Here is a 21,461-nt window from a genome sequence, read left to right as displayed (position 1 = left end):
ATAAAGTTATTATTAAATAAAATAAAATATTAAAAAAAAAGAAAGAAAAGAAACTAACAATATCAATATCTCCTCCCATCTGGTTGTGTGACTTGCGGTTGTAACCTCTTCTGTAACGAAGGATCTTGCTACCCGCAGTAACTAGCTCATCCGGCTGTGGTGAAAATCAGATGAGATGGTTTAACTTTGGGAACCTCATTCTAAGGGGACCCCATCCACACCCGACCCAGGAGCAGAAGTGAGCCTAGTCCTAAGGGATCCTAGCTTAGGTGAGGTGAGCATGAGTTAACTTTGTTCTTCATTCGTCAGTTTTTTAATACCTCATCCCATTCCTGTGGGGATAAATCATTATATAAGATCACATATTCACATGTTATTTCTCTCCACATTACATGTAAAGCTTTCTCAAGTAGATGTCTAAACAAGAAACTTAAAGCTGAGGGAAGCTATTTTTTAAATAACCACTAAGTCATCAGCTCTTCTTTATTCAATAAAATCCCTATTTTGCTTCCTTGTCTTTTCAAAGAGCCTAGCCCAGTACTGAGTCAGGGCCATGTGGTCAGCATGAATCAGAAAAAGTCATTTTGGGACATGGTCTTTTTTATATGTGTAAAGCACTTAACATTTTTAAATTTATGTAATAAATAACATAATATAATTTTTAAAAGATGATTTCGATTGAAACTGCAAATTATATACAACTTGCTATTCCTACACTTTCCCCCATTTTATTTTATCTTGCAACTAATAATTATTTTTCTCCCTCCAACCATCCTCCCATTTAAAAGAAAACAAAAATTAAACTTTTATAATATAAAAAATAAAAATCTTTATAGTTAATAATGATAATAATAAGAGAATTAAGAAAATTCTCACATTGGATCTGTCCAAAAAGTGTGTCTCAACCTGAATCTATCACATCTGTGTCAGGAGATAGGCAACATGTTTTTTCATGAGTCTTTTGGAACTGCATGTAGTTGTATGTACTCTATCCAGAACATCTTTCACAAAACTTTCTAAAATAAACTTTATGAAGTATAAGTCTGCTTATACTTCCCAGCTCAAAAATGTGGCTTTCTATTGCCCATATTATAAAATATAAACTTTAGTGTATTAATATTTCAGGCCCTCCAATATCATATCTTCTCAGACTTAATCCTTTTCGTGCCTTCTACATTCAAAACTAGACTATCAGATGTTTCTCAGACCAATTTGTGCTGAGTTCAGTGCATTCAGCTAGACCATCCATCCTGTATACCTGACATGTACTTCCTCCATCTTGGTTTTCCAAAACTCCATTCCTGTGCCACTTTCTTCCATGAAGCTTCCCTAATGCCCACAGCTTAAAATTTTTCTTTCCCTTTTCATACTTTCCTCATGCTTTGTCTGGATTTTGCATCTGCCCCATCACACACTATCTTGTGTCATATTTACCTGTGCACATGTTGTATTTCCTATTCCCCAGTAGAACATGGGTCCCTTAAAGGCTTGTCCCTGAGAGAGACAGCATGTAATAGTGAAAAGAATTCTGGTTTTGGATGAGTTGTCTTGCATTCCAAACTAGTCACTCATATGACTGGCTGTGTAACAAAAATCAAGTCACTTAACAGCCCCAAAAGTAAGAGATGGAAAATAACTGGTCTTTCTGAGACTCAAAAAATGATAAATGATTGTCAGCTCTCTCATACTTAAAGTGTTTGTTGAGTTGATTATACAAATGCTAGTAAAGAGAATACAAAATCAAACATGGCCCATTCATTTTTACAAGTAAAAGATTACATTTTGTGGAAACAAGAAAACAAGTTGGGGCAAAGGGAATAATCAGGATAGGTTCATGGAAGAGGTATGATTTGCTCTTGGAGGATGGTAGAATAGAGAGAGAATAGAGGGAAGAAGGTATTCCAAGAGTAGGGAAGTATTAGGTGAGATATGATCAAATCTGGGCACAGAGAAAATTAATCTGCAATCCTTGTAAAGGGTGGCAATGAGAGCATTAAGACTAGGTTGGGAGAAGAGTAGGGAGAATAAAATCAAAGTACTTTTAAAATAAAATCTTGTTTGAAATAGCTTCATGACAAAATAGTAGGGTCTGAGGTCAGGAAGTTGGGAGTTGAAATCTGATTTCAGATACTTATAGCTGTATGATTCTGGGCAAGTCATTTAACATCTCCCTGCCCCAGTATTTTTATCTGTAAAATGGGGATAATAATAGCACCTACCTCCAGGAATATTGTGAGAATTAAGTATGATAATATTTGTAAAGCATTTAGCACAGTGCCTGCTACATGGCTGTTGTTTGCTCATCATTCTCAAAGATCAAAATCACATCAGGGAGGTGATCTCATTACATGGAAGTGAATTAGATTAAAGTGAGGGGAGGCTTTGCAAGGTCACCTGCCTCACTTTCCCCTCCAGAGCCATCTGAGTCCAGTGACCAGATATAGATCAGGATGATTGGAGATGGCCCTGGATGCAGCGGGGAGGTCAAGGTCTTTAACAGGTCTCAGTTTAACTGAGGCAATGCTCATTCAGTGCTTAAAATTGAGGCGAAGAATGGCCTCTTTTATCTAATCAAAAAAAAAAAAAATCAATTCTGAAAAGGTAGACCCTCAAGGTTTTTAGCCAAAACAAAAACAATTCCTATTTACCTTCACTCTGAGCCAATCAGAGCCCAAACAAAGATCAACTGGGCTTGGCCCAGGACCAATTATTGGCCAATCAATGAGAAGCAGAATGATTTGGGTTTAAGTAACAGTGTTTAACAAAGAAGTGTAGCTCTATGTTGAAAAATTATCTATGCATATGTTTTGTAAATAAAAAGCTATAATTAAGAAAAAGGCATGCCAAAAAAAAAAAAAAAGTTTAGCAGTAACATAGTAGCTGCTACATAAAAACATTTCTTTTTCCTCAGCATTGCTATAAAATAAGAATAAATGTAAATTAGATTAGGTTAAAAATAGATTATACAAGTACTTGAAGTTGACCAAGCACAGTTCTTTGATGCAATTTAAGCTGAATCAAAAGGAATTGGATGTACTTGTGCTAGGAGTTAAATGCCATGTTGGTTTGATCATATCTGCTGTTCTGCTTCAGCACACTGAACTTGAGGAGGGACACTGACCAGTCAGAGAAACCAGAAATGTTTATTCTAAGGGGTTCTCCCTTATCTGTCGGCTGTCCTCAGATCTTGAAGGTCTTATGTATGAAAGAGAAGACTTAGTCCCTTTGACTTTATAGAGCCAAACCTGGGCCAGTGAATAGAGTTTACAGGTAGGTATATCACTAAGAATTATCTAGAAACCCAACATGTCCCCAAAATGGAACAGGTTGTTTTAAGAGCTTACTGGAAATACTCAAGAAGAGGCTTCTTGAGCATCTGTCAAAACTGATAGGCTCATAAAATTTATAGCTAGAAGGACCCTTAGAGATTAATGCTGGAGAAAGCATTCCTGTGAATGCTTGAACTAAATGGTTCTTAAATTCTTTTCCATTTCTAAGATTTTTGAAACCCAGAGTTTAAGGCTATTTGCATAGGATTCTCCTCCTTGGTAGAAAATGATTACTCCAAGGCCACCAGAGGGGCTGAATTGATTAACCAATTTCCATTAATGAGGAATATCTTACAAATGAACTGGAACCCTCATTTTATTTTCATATTCAAATCCCTTGTGATCTCAATCTTCCCTGCATTCCTTTCTTGTTTGTTGACGTTTTGCTTTATTTTATCTTTTCTTTTCCTATTCTCTTTTTATTTTGATTAACAAGTATTTAATTCTCTCCCTCCCACCTCCTGGGGTTTTTGTCCTTTCTGGAAAAGAACCAAAATGACATTTTGTTAGAGTCCAGTTACAAAGTATCCAACTGGAGCTCAGAGCAATATGAGCTAGTAACTGTACTACAGCTCAGACACAAATAGTCTCTGTGAACATTTGGAAGGACCATCTTAACTTTGGACATCTTGTGTTTCTTCCAAGCTAATTCAATTCTGCTTTGTTCATAGAGCACACCTCTGATGAATGCTGGGTGGTCCTATGCCAGTGTCTCCCATCATACAATCAATTCTAAAGTTCCTAAGAGAGACCTTGAGAGTGAATTTGTATTGCTTTTTCTGACCACCTTGCGAGCACTTGTCCTGTGTGAGTTCTCCATAATTTTTTTTTTGGGGGGGGGCAAGCGTACATTTGGCATTCAAGCAATATGCCCAGCTTTTTGCAGTAGAGTTGGAATGCTTGGCAGTTTAGTTTGAAAAAGGACGTTGGTCTCTGGTATCTTATTCTTCCAGGTGATCTTCAGAATCTTCCTAAAACAATTCAAATGGAAGTGATTCAACTAGGGGAAAAAAATCCAAACCTAAATTCTCTAGCAAATTTGCATTAACCCAAGAACCAAAAATAGAATTCTTAAGTTGGACATATCCCTGCATCTTCGATCCATCAGCTGTCCTCCAGAATTGTAGTTGGTCATTGCATTGATTAGCACACAAGTGCTTAATAAATGCTTGTTGATTTGACTTAAATCTTTGAAAGCTGCTTATCTTTACCATGTTGTTTATAAAAGTGACATAATAGGAAGCAAAGTAGTGGACTCCACAGCCTTCTAACCCATCTAGAAAATGCACTAGCTGAATCCTGAAGGGAAATCCAGAAAAAGTCCAACCTAGCTTGACATACGAAGACATAGATCTGGAACAGCACTGGGAATTGGGATCAATCTGGAAGCACAGTGAGCAGGAGAACACTTTAGTGCCCAGGAAGAAGCTCTAACCTCAGAGTAAGAGGAGACCCATTTCTGAGCATATCTGCAGAACCAAACTACTGAGACAGCCACAAGAGCTTTGGTACCCACTACCCAGTTCCATGTGGAGGATCCCAGGACAGAATGAGAAGGGAACCCCACAAACTATAGTGGATTCAGCGGAGGAAGATCCCAGGTGAAGTAATGAGAAAGAAGGAAGTTCTCAAACCAGCAGTGATTGTGGCCAAGACCTCAAGTGCAAAACAGGGTCTCACTTGCAACATCTAGCCTAGCCTACAGAAGGATAACCAGGCTGAGAATCCTGGGCCGAGGTGGAGCTTCCAATGCTAATGCTGTGAGTCACAACAACTTTCCAGGAAAACTCCAGCCTCAGTTTACTCTTGCTCAGACCCCAAACCAGGTCTGGAACTTGCAGAGTTCACACCAGGGCAGCAGCACTCAGCCTTTGCCCTGGATCAGAACACTTTGGAAGCATTAAGGGCTTGAGAACACTTGGTCTGTCCCTAAGATCTGAAGTAACAACATTCTGAGGCAGCTGCATGATAAGAAAAATGCAAGTTGAAATGTAACCTCAAACACTCATTAGCTGGGCAAACCTGGGCAAATCACTTGCCTTAATTTACTCAACTGTATAATGAAGATGATAATAATAGCAATTACCTCACAGGATTGTTGTAAGGATCAGATGAGATATTATTTGTAAAGCTCAAAGCACAGTGATTGGCAGATAGTAGGCACTATATAAATACTTGTCTGCCCCCACTCTCTCTGCCAACTTAAAATCCCAAGAACCAGATTTAGTCCAGACCTTTCCAGAAATGCCTTAGAGACCACTCTAAGGTCTGAAGTCAAGAAGTAGGCTAGAAGAATGGACAACCAAAAGAAAAGAGTCCTTCCATAATGACCTACTGTGTTATCAGGGACACTCAAGATACAGATGCAGAAGAGAATAACTCCAAAACATCTACAAGCATTGCCTCGGAGGGAAAAAAAAAAACAGTTCAAGCACAAACCCAACTAGAATTCCTAGGAAAGTTAAAGCAAGAATTTTTTTTTAGTCAAACATTTTTATAAATGGAATGAGAACACTTGAGGAAAAATTAGAAAAGAAATGAGAATAATGGAAGAAAGAAATGGAAAGAGAATTAATAGATTGGTTAAGGAGTATAAAACTGTGCAACAAACTCCCTGAAAAGCTGAATAAGCCAAAAAGAAGTCACAAGGATAGCTTTCTCTCCAGTTGTCTGTAAGGTGCTTTGTAATGTTCTCTGTTGAGGTTTTCTTGGGATTTCTGGAGGCAGCCTTTATTTCAGTTCAGTAATCATCACATAAGTAGCCAGGGGTTAAAGTCCAAATCCTTTATATCCCCTTCAAAGTGTTGTCTCCTTTCCTGGGTCCCAGTTAGATTTCTTAAAGGTCTATCTCATGGTTCCTAGAGCTTGAGCTCCTGACGCCAGTCCTTTGCCTCTTGCCAGCTTCTGCCTCTGTTCTCTCTGAATGTCAATCCTGACTAAGGCTCCTAGCTTATATGCCCCACGCTGAATATACATCAATCATTATGTCACTAGAAAACTATTATTTGTTGTATGATTAAATCAATGCTAAACTAGATTTAACCATTGTCTCCTCAATTCCACTTAGTACCTTGTTTCAAGTTTTGGCTCATAACAGTGCTTGTTCTTTGGAAGCTAAGGCCACATTAGGGTGAACCCTCATTTCAGCCTGCGACAGCTTTACTACAAACAAGTTTCTCCTCATTCATCTCCTGAAATGTCCATCTCTGAGCTCCCTTGCATCTTCTCTGTGCCTCATCCTTCTCGATCATGAGGTTATGGTCAAGGAGGTTAAAATTAATGTCTTCATTAAAACAGCAGGTAAATGTTGAACCATTCTGGTCTGAATTGTTTGCAGAGGCCCTGAACAAAGTTAATATTAAAAGTGTTATTTGCAACTTAATTGGTGGACCTGTCCCAGCAGCTGGTGGTACTGCTCCTGCTAGCACAGCTGCTCCAGCTGAGGAAAAGGAAGGAAGCAAAAATAAGAATCTAAGCAATCAGATGATAACATGGGCTTGGATCTGTTTGACTAAATATTTTTGTAATACTAAATAAAAAGTTTGTCAACTAAAAAAAAAGAAAGAAAAAACCATGAGACAATAAGAAATTTCAAAACAAAGTCAGAAGCTGGGGGGAAAAAAGTAAGGTATCTCATAACAAAAACAATTGGCCTGGAAAACAGAAGAGAGAACATTTTTGGATCATTAAACTATGTGAAAGTCATAATCAAAAAAAATATATCCCATACATTAATGATATTTCAAGAAATCTTAGAAAAGAGAAATAGACAGAATCCACTGTTGACTTCCTAAAAGGAAAACTCCCAGGAACAACAAAGCCAAAATCTAGAAATTCCAAGTAAAAGAAAAAATACTGTAAGCCGTCAAAATAAAAATCATTCAAGTATTGAGGAGCCAAAGTCAAGATCATACATCATTTAGCAACCACTACTATAAAGGAATGGGGAATATGTTATTGCAAAAGGCAAAGGATATGCAAAAGGCTTTCAGACAAAAAAAATTTTGCATACCAAAACTAAGTTTAATGCTGCAGAGGAGAAAAATGAATCTTTAGTGAAATCAAGGATCTTAGATATTACTGATAAAAATACCACAGCTTCAGAGAAACTTTAAAACCCTATTCCCCTCTCCCCCCAAAAAAAGAAAAAAAAAAGAAAGGAAGAAAGAAAATTTGAAATCCAAGCACAGAAGTGAAGAGAAACATAAAAGATCAACATGAATGGATAATGATAAAGGATTGAACAAGGATAAACTGCTCATAGTCAAATATGGTAAGATGATACATACTCTTTTACTCTTTTATTTATCTCAATAGTGTTTTGTTTTCCCAGTTAAATATAAAAAGAGTTTTCAACATTCGTGATTGATTAAAACAAAAAAGGGTAAGATATATAAATAATTGTAAAATATACATGTGTGTGTATGTATGCATATATAGTGTTATAAGAAATAGTGAAGGAATTACTTGTCATCTAGAGTAGGGGTGGGGGAAAGGGAAGGAGAAAAAAAATTTTGGAACACAAGGTTTTGCAAAGGTGAATATTGAAAACTATGCATATGTTTTGAAAATATGCTTAAAAAAAAAAGAAATGTTGAAGGAAATAGATTCAGAGAAGTCTGATGTGTGTTTATAAAATGTGTGTTAATATAAATAATGCATATGTGTATATAAAACTTGGAAACTGATTAAAATATGCTGTCCATCTCCTGACAAAAGAGGCAATGGACTGAGAGCACAGACTGAGACATATTTCTTTTTAGATGTGGCAAATAAGAAATTTTGTTTTGAGTGCACATTCTTATTATGGGTTCTTTCTTTCTTTCTCAGTGAAGGTTAAGGGAGGGTAAAGGAAAGGAAAATGAGAGAGAAGGCTGATTTTTGAAAATAAAAGTGAAATTTAGTTTTACAAAAATTTTAAAATATTGTTACTATTATATAAACTGTTCTGGTTCTGCTCACATCTCTCTGCTTCAGTTCTTGCAAATTTTCCCACTCATTTCTGGATCTATTCCTTTCAATATTTCTTACAGAACAACAGTATTCTATTACATTTATATGCTGTAACTTGTTAAGCCATTCCCTAACTGATGGGCATCCCCTTAGTTTCCAGTTCTTTGCAACTATAAAAATAGCTGCTGTGAATATTTTTGTACATAGGGGCCTCTCTCCTTTTTGTTTGACATATGAGGTAAAGACCTAGTAGAGATATAATTGAAATAAAGATTGTGTTCAGCTGTGTGAACAGCTTTTTATCCTTATATTTTTATAGCACAAAATTTATTTCTTTCTTGGAGCATTTATCTATCTCATCCAATTTTCTATTATAGATTTGTGTCCTTATTTCATTTCCCCATGATATCGTTGTAATACTGGAGAAACTGAAGCAGACAATGATTGGTTTTTAATCTTTAATGTGGAGACTTTGGTCTAGTCGACTGAATGAGACTCATGTCCAAAGCATTTGGTGCAGATAAACCTAGGCAGGGAACTATAGAGTTTTAGCTAACTAGGGTTTGCAAACAGAATACATAACCTGAGTATATAATCTTATAGGGAATCAAAGGCAGATAACGGGGGCGAGGACACTGGGTAAACGGACAAGCAGTAATTCCAAGAAAGGAATCCTTAACTTAATCCTGACAGGGTAGGGGTCAAGATAAGAAGGTTGAAAGCAAGAGACAGAGAGGTGAGGAGCATTACTTAAAAGGAAGGGGAATTATCCCAGCAAGGATTGAGATAAGGCACCTGGAGTTTATGATCAGAGCTACAAGATTTTTTCTGACTCAAATCTCCCAGTCCTAATGACAGGAAATTGAAGAAGCTCTCTGATGGCAGCAAGCATATTTTATATTTTTTATAATAAGTCTAGATTAATCAACATTCATTAAATGAATAATTAAATGTATGAAATATTTCTTTTTGGAAAGCTTTTTATTGACAGAACATATGCATGGATAATTTTTCAACATTGACCCTTGCAAAATCTTGAGTTCCAAATTTTCCCCTCCTTTCCCCCACCCCCTTCCCTATATCCCCATGTCATATAATATTAACATGTTATATATGTTAAAATATATGTTAAATCCAATATATATGTAAACATATTTATACAATTATCTTACTGCATAAGAAAATTCAGATCAAAAAGGAAAGAAAATGAGTAAGAAAACACAATGCAAGCGAACAATAACAAAATGAGTGAAATTGCTATGTTGTGATCCATACTCAGTTCTCATTATCCTCTCTCTGGGTAGATGACTCTCTTCATCACAAGATCATTGGAACTAGCCTCAATCATCTCATTACTAGAAAGAGCCACATTCATCACAGTTGATCATCAACTCTTGTTGCCATGTACAGTGATCTCCTGGTCCTGCTCATTTCACTCAGCATCAGTTCATGTAAATCTCTCCAGGCCTTTCTGAAATCATCCTGCTGGTTATTTATTATATATTGATAGTATTTCATAACATTCATATGCCACAATTTACCCAGCCATTCTCCAATTGATGGGCATCCACTCAGTTTCTAGTTTCTGGCCACTACAAAGAGGGCTACCACAAACATTTGTGCACATGTGGGTCCCTTTCCCTCCTTTAAGATCTCTTTGGGATATAAGCCCAGTAGTAACACTGCTGGGTCAAAGGGTAGCACAGTCTGATAACTTTTTGAGCAGAGTTCCAAATTGCTCTCCAGAATGGCTGGATCCGTTCAGAGGCAACCAACAATGTATTAATGTCCTAGTTTTCCCACATCCCCTCCAACATTCCTCATTATCTCTTCCTGTCATCCTAGCCAATCAGAGGTTTGTAGTGGTATCTCAGAGTTATCTTAATTTGCATTTCTCTGATCAATAGTGATTTGGAACACCTTTTTATATGACTAGAAATGGTTTTAATTTCTTCATTTGAAAATTGTTCATATACTTCGACCATTTATCAATTGGAGAATGGCTTGAATTCTTATAAATTTGAGTAAATTCTTTGGAAATTTTAGAAATGAGGCCTTTATCAGAACCCTTAAATGTAAAAATGTTTTCCCAATTTGTTACTTCCCTTCTAATCTTATATGCATTAGTTTTGCTTGTACAGACATTTTTTAACTTAATATAATCAAAATTATCTATTTGGTGTTCAGTAATGAATTTCCAGTTCTCCTTTGGTCACAAATTCCTTCCTTCTCTATAGATCTGAGAGGTAAACTATCCTATGTTCTTCTAATTTGCTTATAATATCACTCTTTATGTCCAAATCATGAAGCTATTTCGACTTTATCTTGGGGTATGGTGTTAGGAGTGGGTCAATGCCTAGTTTCTGTCAGTGTATGAAATATTTCAAATGCCTTTCAAAAACTTTGCCCTAGACCTCAGTTTTTGGAACTTGGATCTGTCCCTGAGTTCCCACACCTGTCCAGTGACTACTAGGATAATAGTCACAAAACAAACAAAATTTAAAAGAAATAGAAAGAAGGACAGGAACATAGCAGGGGAATTTAGGTAGTTTAAAACCAAAAGTTGTTAGCAAAATTTTATTTAAAAAAGAAAAAAAAACAAAAACAATCCATTAGTTGGGGAAGAAAGTTTAAGGAGGAATTAGGGGAGACATAAACAAGAATCACATTGCAAGAAAGCCTGGAGGGGTTAAAATCTGCATTGGTGAGATCACCATCAGTGAGATCAAGAATTTATGGAAGAATCTAAAAAATGGATGCTATTTTTTTTAATGTATAAGCAATTTTTATTTGAGTAAGAAATGATATACATGAAGAATTCAAAGAAGCATGAAAAATTTACATTTTTTTACATTCTTATATTACATTTTACATGAACATTTGCAAGGTTACATACACAGACCTTCTTTTTTCCTCAGTAGTATTTTATTTTTCTAACTATACATAGTTTCCAGAGTTCATTTTTGCAAGACTTTGTGTTCTAAATTGTTCCCTCTCCTTCCTTTACCCCTTCCCCGTCCCCAACACAGCAAGCAATCTGATAGAGGTTAAACATGTATGGTCTTTTTAAACATATTTCTGTCATTTTTCATGTGGTATGAGAAAAACAAGATCAAAGGAGAAAAAAAACAAAAAAGAAAAAGCAAGCAAACAAACAAACAAACAAAAAGCTGAAAATACTATGTTTTGATCCATATTCAGTCTTCATAATTTTTTATGTGGATGTGGATGGAATTTTCCATCCCAATTCTTTTGGAATTGTCTTGAATCGCTGCATTGCTAAGAAGAGCCAAGTAATGGATGCTATTTGTGAGAAATGAGTTTTTTCCTCAAGAGATTGGAAGTAGGGTAATATATAGTCAAACCCTAGTTAGTTTGTTGAAATTGAATAAATTCAATTTTTAAGAGTTTTGATTCACTTTATGTTTTACAAGATCCTATAATTTTGCAAGCTTTTCTTCAACAATTGAATTGTTATGGATGAAAAACAGGGCCAGTGCTCTAAGGATGAGTCAGAATTTTTGAACTTAGCTGGCTTTTTGGGCAGGGCTACACTATCTTTGGAAACTGGGAGTCAGTCAATTTTATGCCACAGAGGGAAATCTGAAGATAGTCCCAGAATAATAGAATTAGAGGAAGAAGACCTTAGGGTCCACCTAGTCCAACTACCTCACTTTGCAGACTAGGAAATTGAAGTTAAATACCTTGTCAGGATCACACAGCTAATAAGAAACAAGATTTCAACTCATTTGAACCTGATTCCAATCCCAAGCAAATATTCAGAGCTCCTAAAGTGGAGGTACCCTTATGGGAGATACAGGGACCTTCTGGGAGAAAACATTCTACATTTCCTTACCACATAGGTAGAAGCAGACTTTCCTTTTGGCTTTCCTTCTACTTTAAAACTACCAGATTGGGACAGTCTCTCTTTCGGGCTGTGTCTAGGGGATGAAGGTTCTGTTCCTCCATTGTGCAAGATCTGAGCCAATGGCAGAGACCCATTTCTCACTAAGAGAACTGAAAACCCTAGGAGGTTTGAACTGAAAACCCTAGGAGGTTTGAACTGAAAACCCTAGGAGGTTTGAAATGTAACAAACCTTTTAATGGCTTTTAGTTCCTTCTCTCTTAGTTAGATTTCACTAATTTTTTTTGGCATATACTTCCAACTTAACCCAACTCTCTTAGATATTTAACAAATATTAAACACATAATAGATAATCCTTTGCCATATGAACATGTTACACTATTGAGTTCATCTGCAAAGGCTAAGATTAGATAGCAAATACTCAATCCTTCTTCCTCCTCTGAGAGTCATTTTTTAAAAAGCCTGTAACTAACTACATATTAGCAATACACTGTCCTTCACTTTACCTTCCTTTTCTCTATTACCTTATTAAGTTTCTATAAGAAAAAATTATTAAAAATTCACAATAGCTCTGAACCCACTAATTCCTAAATTCAGAATTAAGGTTCTCTTTAAATTTTGTGGTATTGAAGAGGTAAAATACACACCAGAAGTAGTAAATATGAGATGGTTTTGGGAGAGTAATTGATTGGGAAGATACCATGAAGTAGAAGTATGCTATTGACTGGCAGGCTAAATTCACAGAGTTTAGCAAAGGAAGGGGATTACACTATTAACTGGTATTAATTGAATTAGGTATAACAAAGTTAAGGTTTGTGTGAGAGCTTTTACAGGGGAAATATAACCTGGGAGAGGGGGATTATATTTATCATAACTTGGCTTTCTGATTGGATTAGTAAAAATGGTGTTTCTAAAGACCCCCACCTGGGGTGGGACTGTAATTATTGAAAGTCCACTTGAACAAAAGGCCTACTTAAATCTGAGGGAATCCCATCCCTTCTTGCTGCTAACATTCACCTAGCTACACAATTCCTCATCAGTATTTCCATCCGACTCCTGACATATATAATATTATAATAATAAATAACATTATTATTATAGTAATGTAATACTATATTTTTATAAATTGAATAAAAATTGAAATGTAGGAGATGCTTAGGTAAAAGAGGTAAGCAGAGTTTATTATAGTGTCAATTACTGGACAAGCATGGGGAAGGGAAACTGGGGGAAAGAAGACCTTTTGGAAATTCCCCCAGTGTTTGAAAAGGTGAGAACAACAAGTAGTTTCAGTCTAAGTGCCCTGTCTAGAGATATTTGTATATGCCCAATGTCCACTTCAACCCTTCCTTGCTTTGCCACAACTTCTGTGGTTTTTCAGTTTCTCCTTTTGTGCCCCATAGGTCATGGCTAATTAAATCCCAGTTCCCACAAGGGATGTAGATTCCCCTAAGGTTGCCTCTTCTATCCCTTTAAAATCCCTTTCTACATTTATCCCTTTAAAAGGTTCCTGGGTGTGACTCTAACACTTTTGAACTAAGAGATTCTGATATTCCAGATTTCTCTCAGAGCTGAAAAAAGAATATTTATCTCTCCGAATTATATATCCCAGGATGTCAATCAATTCTTAAACAAAGAATAAATTAAATGAGGATAGGGTCTGCAGAATACTCTAGGAGATATACAGAATGGTTACTCCTCTGGTAGAATTCACACAGTCCAATAAGATTATAAGACCAAAATAATAATAATAAGTTTGACACAAAAATTATGTAGTAATTGAATTAGAGAACTGCTAAACAAAATGCTGTGTGAGATCTAGGGGGGGATATTAGTAGATTTTTTGAAGGTAGAGTGATATAATGGCAAAAATGATGGATTTGGGTGTGAAACCTCACTTTGACTTTTTAAATATTATTTATATTACTTTGGCTAAGTTAGTTCTCTCTGGGTCTCAATTTCTTCCTTATGAGGAAAAATTGGTTCAAATTATTTCCAAATTTCCTTCTGTTAACAAGCCATTTTTTTCCTTTCTTCTTTTTAAAAAATAAGGTTGTATTGGAAATGTTCCTGTCTGAAAATATCTGCCTTATTCTATACATACATCCTCCCTACTAAGAGATGAGAAAAATGCTTCATCATTAGACTTCACTGTAAGAATTCTTAGATGAAAATTATTTTTAACTTACTGTATTTACTCAATGTGCTCAGAAATGTATGTGGATAGACATTTAATATATAGAATGATTGGCTTGTGTGTGGCAGGGATTTGACCCCCCATTTCTCCAATGGAAACAATGATTTTTATCTTTGTGGGGAAAAAGATGAAGGCCTATCTCAAGAGGAGATAATTGAGAAATAATTGCCACCCATAGGACAAACATAACAAGCATTAAGGTAACTTGTGGAAGATAAAAGAAATGACTTGTGTCCTGGGGAATTCATTGAAAGCAAAGCCATTAGGTGGGGTGGGAAGGAGTTAAACTGGGTGGAAAAATTTAATGACTTTTAATTCAAAGATAGCAGGCCAAATGGAAACAAGACATTTATTAGCATGCTGAGGAATTTACTCTCTATGATTACAAATTCTGATTCCTGAGATACAGATTTGGTTTTTGTAAACTTTCAGGCCTACTTAGAAAACATACTCACTAGCATTCTTCAGCTATTTAGGATAGCAATGTAAAGCATTTCACAGGAGAGAAAGAGGGGGAATATGTCAAAGGAGAAAAGAGGATTATTTGGAATGAAAGCAATAGACTTTATTATCAGAATAAGAAAATTCGGGGAAATTCAAGGATAGGTGTTAAAAAGAGAGCAAATAGTTTTAAAATTGTAAAAGCAATCCTTTTAGACAAAACAACATCATTTATCCAAGGCAGAAAGTAGTTATGGATGATAATTCTTTTTATATTATTATTAAAGCTTTTTTATTTTTTAAAATATACATGTGGATAATTCTTTAACATTAGCCAATTTTCTCCTTTCCCCTGTGCCTTCCCCTACGTGGCAAGTAGTCCAATATATATTAAACATGGTAGAAATATATGTTAAATCCAATACATGCATATACATATTTATACAATTATCTATCATGCTGCACAAGAGAAAAAGTGAAGCAAAACAAAATGCAAGCGAACAACAACAAAAAGAGTGAAAATGCTATGTTGTGAAGCACACTCAGTTCCCTTGGTCCTCTCTCTGGGTGTAGATGGCTCTCTTCAACACTGAACAATTGGAACTGGTCTGAATCATCTCATTGTTGAAGAGAGCTACGTCCAGTGGATGATTCTCTTTATCCATTTATGCATAGGGTTTGGGGACTTTCTAACGTTAGATTCCCTTGGAAAGTTGGGGGATTTCCATATTGTTAGTCCACTGAGATTAGTGAAATGATTATAGCTCTTTTCCTTCCCTTCTGTCAAGTCAAACTACAATTACCTCTTGGATTACCCCTTTCCTCAGGCCCTGATGGTGAGCCCCAGAGTTTGGGAATAGCAGAACATTTCAGAACACCGGACTACTTCCACTTGGGCCCAGTGACTTATCATCGGGAGAAACAATCACTGAGGCCAAAAAGGCTACTTTTTTTGTTACCCTCAACATCAGCTGCCAGGAATGGTCAAATCTCTCAGACCACTGGTTCTGCTTTTCATTCTCTCCCCAAAGCCATTATTTTAAGCAGCCACCCTTAGGGAGAGACAGCCTGCCCAATGCCAGGGGCTGCTCCCCTCGGTTACCATAGTACCCAAATACAGTCGTAGTAATAATAATTGTAGCTAACATTTATATAGCGCAGGAAGTTTTACAATTCTTATCTCATTTGATCTTCACAGCAAGAAGGGAGGGGCTATTATGATGCCTATTTTACAGATGAGAAAAATAAGGCCTATCAAGATTAAATATCTAATATCAAAATCCAACCTAAAGACCAGGGAAAGAAAATTTTAATTACCAAAGTCCTTGTGACTGTCTAATGTTTAACATTAGAAACAGATATGATTTTATCAGTGGAAATTGCACTAAAGAAGAGGCTATCATACCAAAGATTATCTTGCTTTACTATTGCCCATTGTTAGATGCTTAACAAATGCTTTTTCATTTATTCATTCGCGTCTAGCACAACTCAAATATTTGTAGGAGTCCAATGGTATCTTTTGGAGAGCAGAATTAAAGTCACTTCCCCAGGTTGCTCCAAAGGAACTGGTGACACTTTACTCTTACATTGTTCCCCACAAAACCCCTGGGATGGAAAAAAAATTTGGAAAATTGAGCAAACTTATTTATCTAAGCAAATAGTACAAAGAAAATGAGGAAGTTATACAAAATGGGGTAGATGAAAGACTATATATAAAAGTAAATGAAGGGGCAGCTAATTAGTGTGGTGGATAGAGACCCGCCCAGTAGTCAGGAGGACCTGAGTTCAAATTTGAACTCAGACACTTAACACTTCCTGGCTGTGTGACCCTGGGCAAGTCACTTAACCCCAATTGCCTCAGTAAAAGAAAAGAGTAAATGAGTTTGATTCAGCCATTCTGGAGAGCAATTTGTAGCTATCAAACTGTGCATACCCTTTGATCCAGTAGTTTTCTACTGGACTTATATTGCAAAGAGATCTTAAAGGAGGGAAAGGGACCTGTATGTGCCAAAATGTTTGTGGCAGCCCTGTTTGTAGTGGCCAGAAACTGGAAACTGAATGAATGCCCATCAATTGGAGAATGGCTGGGTAAGTTATGGTATGAATGTTATGGAATAGTATTGTTCTGTAAGAAACAACCAGCAGGATGATTTCAGAGAGACCTGGAGAGACTTACATGAACTGATGCTGAGTGAAATGTGCAGAATCAGTAGATCATTGTACATGGCAACAACAAGATTATGGGATAATCAATTCTGATGAACATGATTCTCTTCAACAATGAGATGATTCAGGCCATTTCTAGTGGTCTTGTGATGAAGAGAGCCATCTACACCCAGAGAGAGGACTGTGGGAACTGAGGGTGGATCCCAACATAGCATTCTCACTCTTTTTTGTTGTTTGCTTGAATTGTGTTTTCTTTCTCATTTTTTTTCTCCTTTTGATCTGATTTTTCTTATGCAACACGATATTTGTAGAAATATGTATAGAAGAATTGTACATGTTTAACATATATTGGATCAATTTGCTGGCTAGGGGAGGGAGTAGATGGGAGGGAGGGAAAAAATTAGAACACGAGATTTTGTAAGGGTAGATGTTGAAAATTATCCATGTATATATTTTGAAAATAAAAAGCTTTAATTAAAAAAAAAAAGTAAATGAGTTTCCAGAAGGAAAATATAATTTTAGCTCGACCAAGGAAAGAACAATTTTCCAGGGAAGTCTGTTCTCAGCAATCGTTGGAGGTGTAGTGGGACCAGGGATCAAGGGATTTGAAGGAATCCAGGTTCCCCACATGTCTATCTCTGGAGAGGTTTCCTATACACCATTACAAAGTTTCCATCTTACCCTTTTACCCGTTTCTTTCAAACTCTGCTTTTGAAGTTTCTGTGCTTTATTCAGTATCCTAGATCAGAGGACTCCCAGCTCTGGTCAGAAATTATCTCCCATTCCACATGTCATACAACACCCACATCACAGGGCCATCTCTCAGAAACAGACCCAGGCTTGGGGCAGGAGTGAGTTATTATAAAATTCTGATTCTCTTCACTTAAATCTGCATAAATTCATACAAGTCTTTCCAGACTTCTCTGAATGTCTCTTTTATAATTTCCTATGGAAGCAAGGAAAGAAACATTTATTAAACCCCTCCTGTATACTAGGCATTGTGCTAAGTGCTTTACAAAGATTCTGACATGAATCTCATAACAATTCCGGGAGATGGTTGTTATTATTAGAGCCTGTAAGTGTCTAAAGTTAAACTTGAATTCAGGTTTTCCCAAGTCTATCTATTATCTACTATGCGATCTAGCTGACTACTGTGTAGTAATAATATTCCATTATATTCATATACCATAATTTGTTCAGTCATTCACCATTTAGTGGTCACCTATATTGCTTGCTGTAGCAAAAAGTAAATTTTTTTTCACCTAGTGAGTGCTCGATAATCATGTTTAGTTCTAAAAATCACTTTTATCAATAATGTATTAATGAGCCTCTTTTCATTTTGGGGGGGCACATCTACTTTTAAAAATAATTCAATTTTGTCGTATTTTAGTATCAAATTCTCTCCTCTTACCCCTCCCCAATCAAGACAAGAAATATAAAATCCATTAAAGTTGTGCAAAACAAATTTTCAAATCAGTCATGCTCTGAAAACATAGCACCTCTAACAACTATCATTTCCTATCTTTGTCAGCCTTGACATTTAATAGGTTAAAAGGGAACCTCAGAATTGTTTTAATATTCACTTATTTCATGATGTCGGCAGCTTAGACTTCACTTGAAAACTGACTGTATTCCTTGGTCATTTGCTTCTTGCTCCTTTTCTTATATTTATACATGTATGCATTCCCTGCATATTGTGGATACCAAACCTTTATCAGAAATTTTTTGCCAAGTTCTTTTTCTGAGGTAGTTACTTTCTTTCTAAGTTCAACGGTTTTGTTTGTGCAAAAACTTATTTAAGATCATATCTATGTGAAATCGGTTAAGAACTCTTCTCTCTCCTTAGCTCTGAACGACATTTTTATCTCTACACCTCTTTTAAAATGAGATTACAATTAGATTACATTCCGAACTTGCAGATTACTTTTTACTTTCCTAAGCAGGTTTTGCTGAATATTGGGTCCTTACTCCGTAGCTTGTGCCTTGGAATTTCTACGTTTAATTGCTTCTGGATATTGTGTAACTAATCACTTCCATTGATAGCTTTCTTTTTTTTTTTAAACCAGTACCAAATTATTTTAACGAGTCCTGCTTTGTGATGTAGTGAGTGACCTGGCCCTGTTAGCCTCCCACAGCTCCTTCCCACTTTTTTCATTATTTCCCTTGACCTTCTTGTCCTTTTTTTTCCTTCAAAAATTGTTAAAATGTCATCTATTTATAGAAAATTCCTTTGCATTCAATCTTATGCTTTATTTTCTGGCCAACAGAGGTGAGGAACTATCATTTTCGTCTTTGTATCCCTAGTTTCAAGCACAGTGCCGGGAACCCAATAGATTGTAAGCTATTGGGCTATTGAATAGAAATGACTTTTTTCGTCAGATGGGCCGAGAAACTTAAAGCTCGGAGGACTTTGGCTCCACTCTATGGTATGGACAGACAGTAAGTCTACAGGAGGGAGGCCGTTCTAGCAGCTACCATAGATCTACTCTATGGCTCCCGGCTTCCTCTTCGAGAGGAAGCCCTGCGGAAGCCATTTTTGGAAGGGGAAAGAGAGGAAGTGGCGTCCTCTTCCCTCGCCCGGGCAAGATGGAGTGGAGGCCGCGGGACCTCTAACTGAACCCCAGAGCCCAGGAGGGGCTGGGGCCTGTCCGGTGAGGACAATTACCCATGGAGCTGCCATAGGGTGAGTGACATTTTAGGGTCCTCCCGGTTCCCCAGGAGTGTGAACAAGAGGAGGGTGACAGGGTGGCTTTGCGGGAGGGGTAAGTCGAGAGCGAGGCGGAGGGGGAAGGGAGCGGTTATCGCGTTGGAACCCGGACAGACGGCGCAGGCGTATTGAGGCTAGAGGGAGGGAGTCCGGTCGAAGACGCAGGCGCGCGGAGGGACGGTGAGAAGGGAGTTTGGGCTGACTTGGGAGGAGAGCCACAAGAAGCTGGGCGGCGAAACAGTCTGGGCGTGTTGGGATAGAGTAGGGGGGTGATTTGGGAAGGAAGGAGGGAAACAAGCAGGGAAACAAGCACATGGACTCTGCGCTAAGTGCTTTAAGATGATTATCTTTGGTTCTCTAAGCTCGGGGAGGTAGGTGCTGACCGTAATGGTGATAATAATGTAATAACCCTACTTTATAGTTAAGGGAATTGGAGTAGGCAGAATCTCAGTAGGCCGAATTTGAATTCACGTCTTACTGATGGCAGTGCCTTATCCGCTGCACCAATGTATATTGAGGAGAGATGCCTTGTAATTGGGAGGCGATCCCGGAGAAAAGGCATGGAGGACGGACCTCTTGGGGTTGGAGCTGAGCCTTGAAGGCAGCCACGAAGTGAGAGAGGGGGGCCAGACTTGGGTCCGCGCCACCGTAAAAGCACAGAGGTGAGCCATGAGACTAGGGAAAAGTAGAGGCGGCGGTGGTGCAGAGAGAGCTTTGGGTTTGGAGTCAGTCCTGCGTTCTCGTTTGATATTTGTCACTCAGTTATCCTACTGAGTGTCAGGACTAATCCCAGCTAATCTGTACTTCTGCTAGACTTAGGGGAACCCATCTCCAAATAGGTGTACGTGTAAAACATAAACTGACCCGAGCAGCTCAGAGGGATCAGGAAGTCTCTTACTAAAAGGAGGCTCTTGAAGTGATAAGGGAAGGAAATCAGAAATTCGAAGAGTTGGAAGTTGAGGAGGGAAAGTGGCGTGTGGGATCATCTGTGTAACGAATTAAAGATGGGAGCTATCTGGCCAAACCCCAATTTAAGATTATTCCAGTTCCCTTCTAAATCTTCTGCTGCTGAAGTTAGCGAGAGGAAAGCATGCAAGTGAGCTGATTGGGAACACTATTGGTTTGTTTTCTGATCTCATGGGCCCTCAAAACAGCCAGGCAATCCTTGTAATTTGTAAGAAACTTTTCTGGCTTCAAATCTCTTAGACCTTTCAGTTCTAACTAACTGTTCAGTGGACATTTTTCTAAGAAAATTCAGGCCTATCACTGTGAACTTCCTAAACTTCTCTTTAAAACATCTTGACATCATCCCCAATTGTCTTTATTCCTTTAATCTCCCGTAATGAAATGGCTTGTTTCCTTGCTAGACCATTCCCTCTTGATTCTCTTTTCTCCTGTCTTCTCCAGTATGTTGCTTTCTCTACCATACTTTCTCTCAACTTAAATAATTTCTTTATATATGATTGGCTTTTCTTGTCTCCATCTTCCTTTCCTTAAAGCAGAACTTCACTAGACTCTACTATCACTTCAAGCTAGTGCATCCACAACTGATGTGTGTGTGTGTGTGTGTGTGTTTGTGTATTTTGTAAACTAGCACATGCAGGTATACACATCTCTACACACAGACACACACGTGTGTATTCACATCTACACACAAACACACCCCTTCCTTTTTTTAGCTAGACTCCTAGGAAAAACGACGTTCATTCCTTCTACTTTTCAACTCTTTTCAGTTTTATTTCCACTCTTACCACTTAACAGAAATTTCCAATAATATCTCAGTTGCCAAATCTGATACTTTTATTT

At 37.3% G+C, this 21,461-nt stretch overlaps 1 protein-coding gene and 1 pseudogene across 2 annotated transcripts in view; both read left to right on the top strand.

Annotated features, from left to right (window-relative positions):
* Nucleotides 1-6,525: 6,525 nt before the first annotated feature.
* Nucleotides 6,526-6,844, top strand: LOC127562668 (60S acidic ribosomal protein P1-like; annotated as a pseudogene).
* Nucleotides 6,691-21,461, top strand: part of MDM4 (MDM4 regulator of p53) — a 54,826-nt gene continuing 40,055 nt past the window's right edge. The window contains exon 1 of one of the 2 annotated variants that reach the window (XM_051998556.1): nt 6,691-7,602. In XM_051998556.1, coding sequence (XP_051854516.1) covers nt 7,551-7,602 — 52 coding nt within the window. In that variant the 5' untranslated portion in view covers nt 6,691-7,550. Of the gene's footprint in view, nt 7,603-19,505; nt 19,632-21,461 lie in introns of those variants that run through there. The other variant, XM_051998557.1, reaches the window with a different exon arrangement.

Source organism: Antechinus flavipes, chromosome 4 (assembly GCF_016432865.1).
Source record: "Antechinus flavipes isolate AdamAnt ecotype Samford, QLD, Australia chromosome 4, AdamAnt_v2, whole genome shotgun sequence".
NCBI lineage: Eukaryota > Metazoa > Chordata > Mammalia > Dasyuromorphia > Dasyuridae > Antechinus > Antechinus flavipes.
Note: the sequence above shows the minus strand (reverse complement) of the source record. Positions and strands in the feature narration are given on the sequence as shown.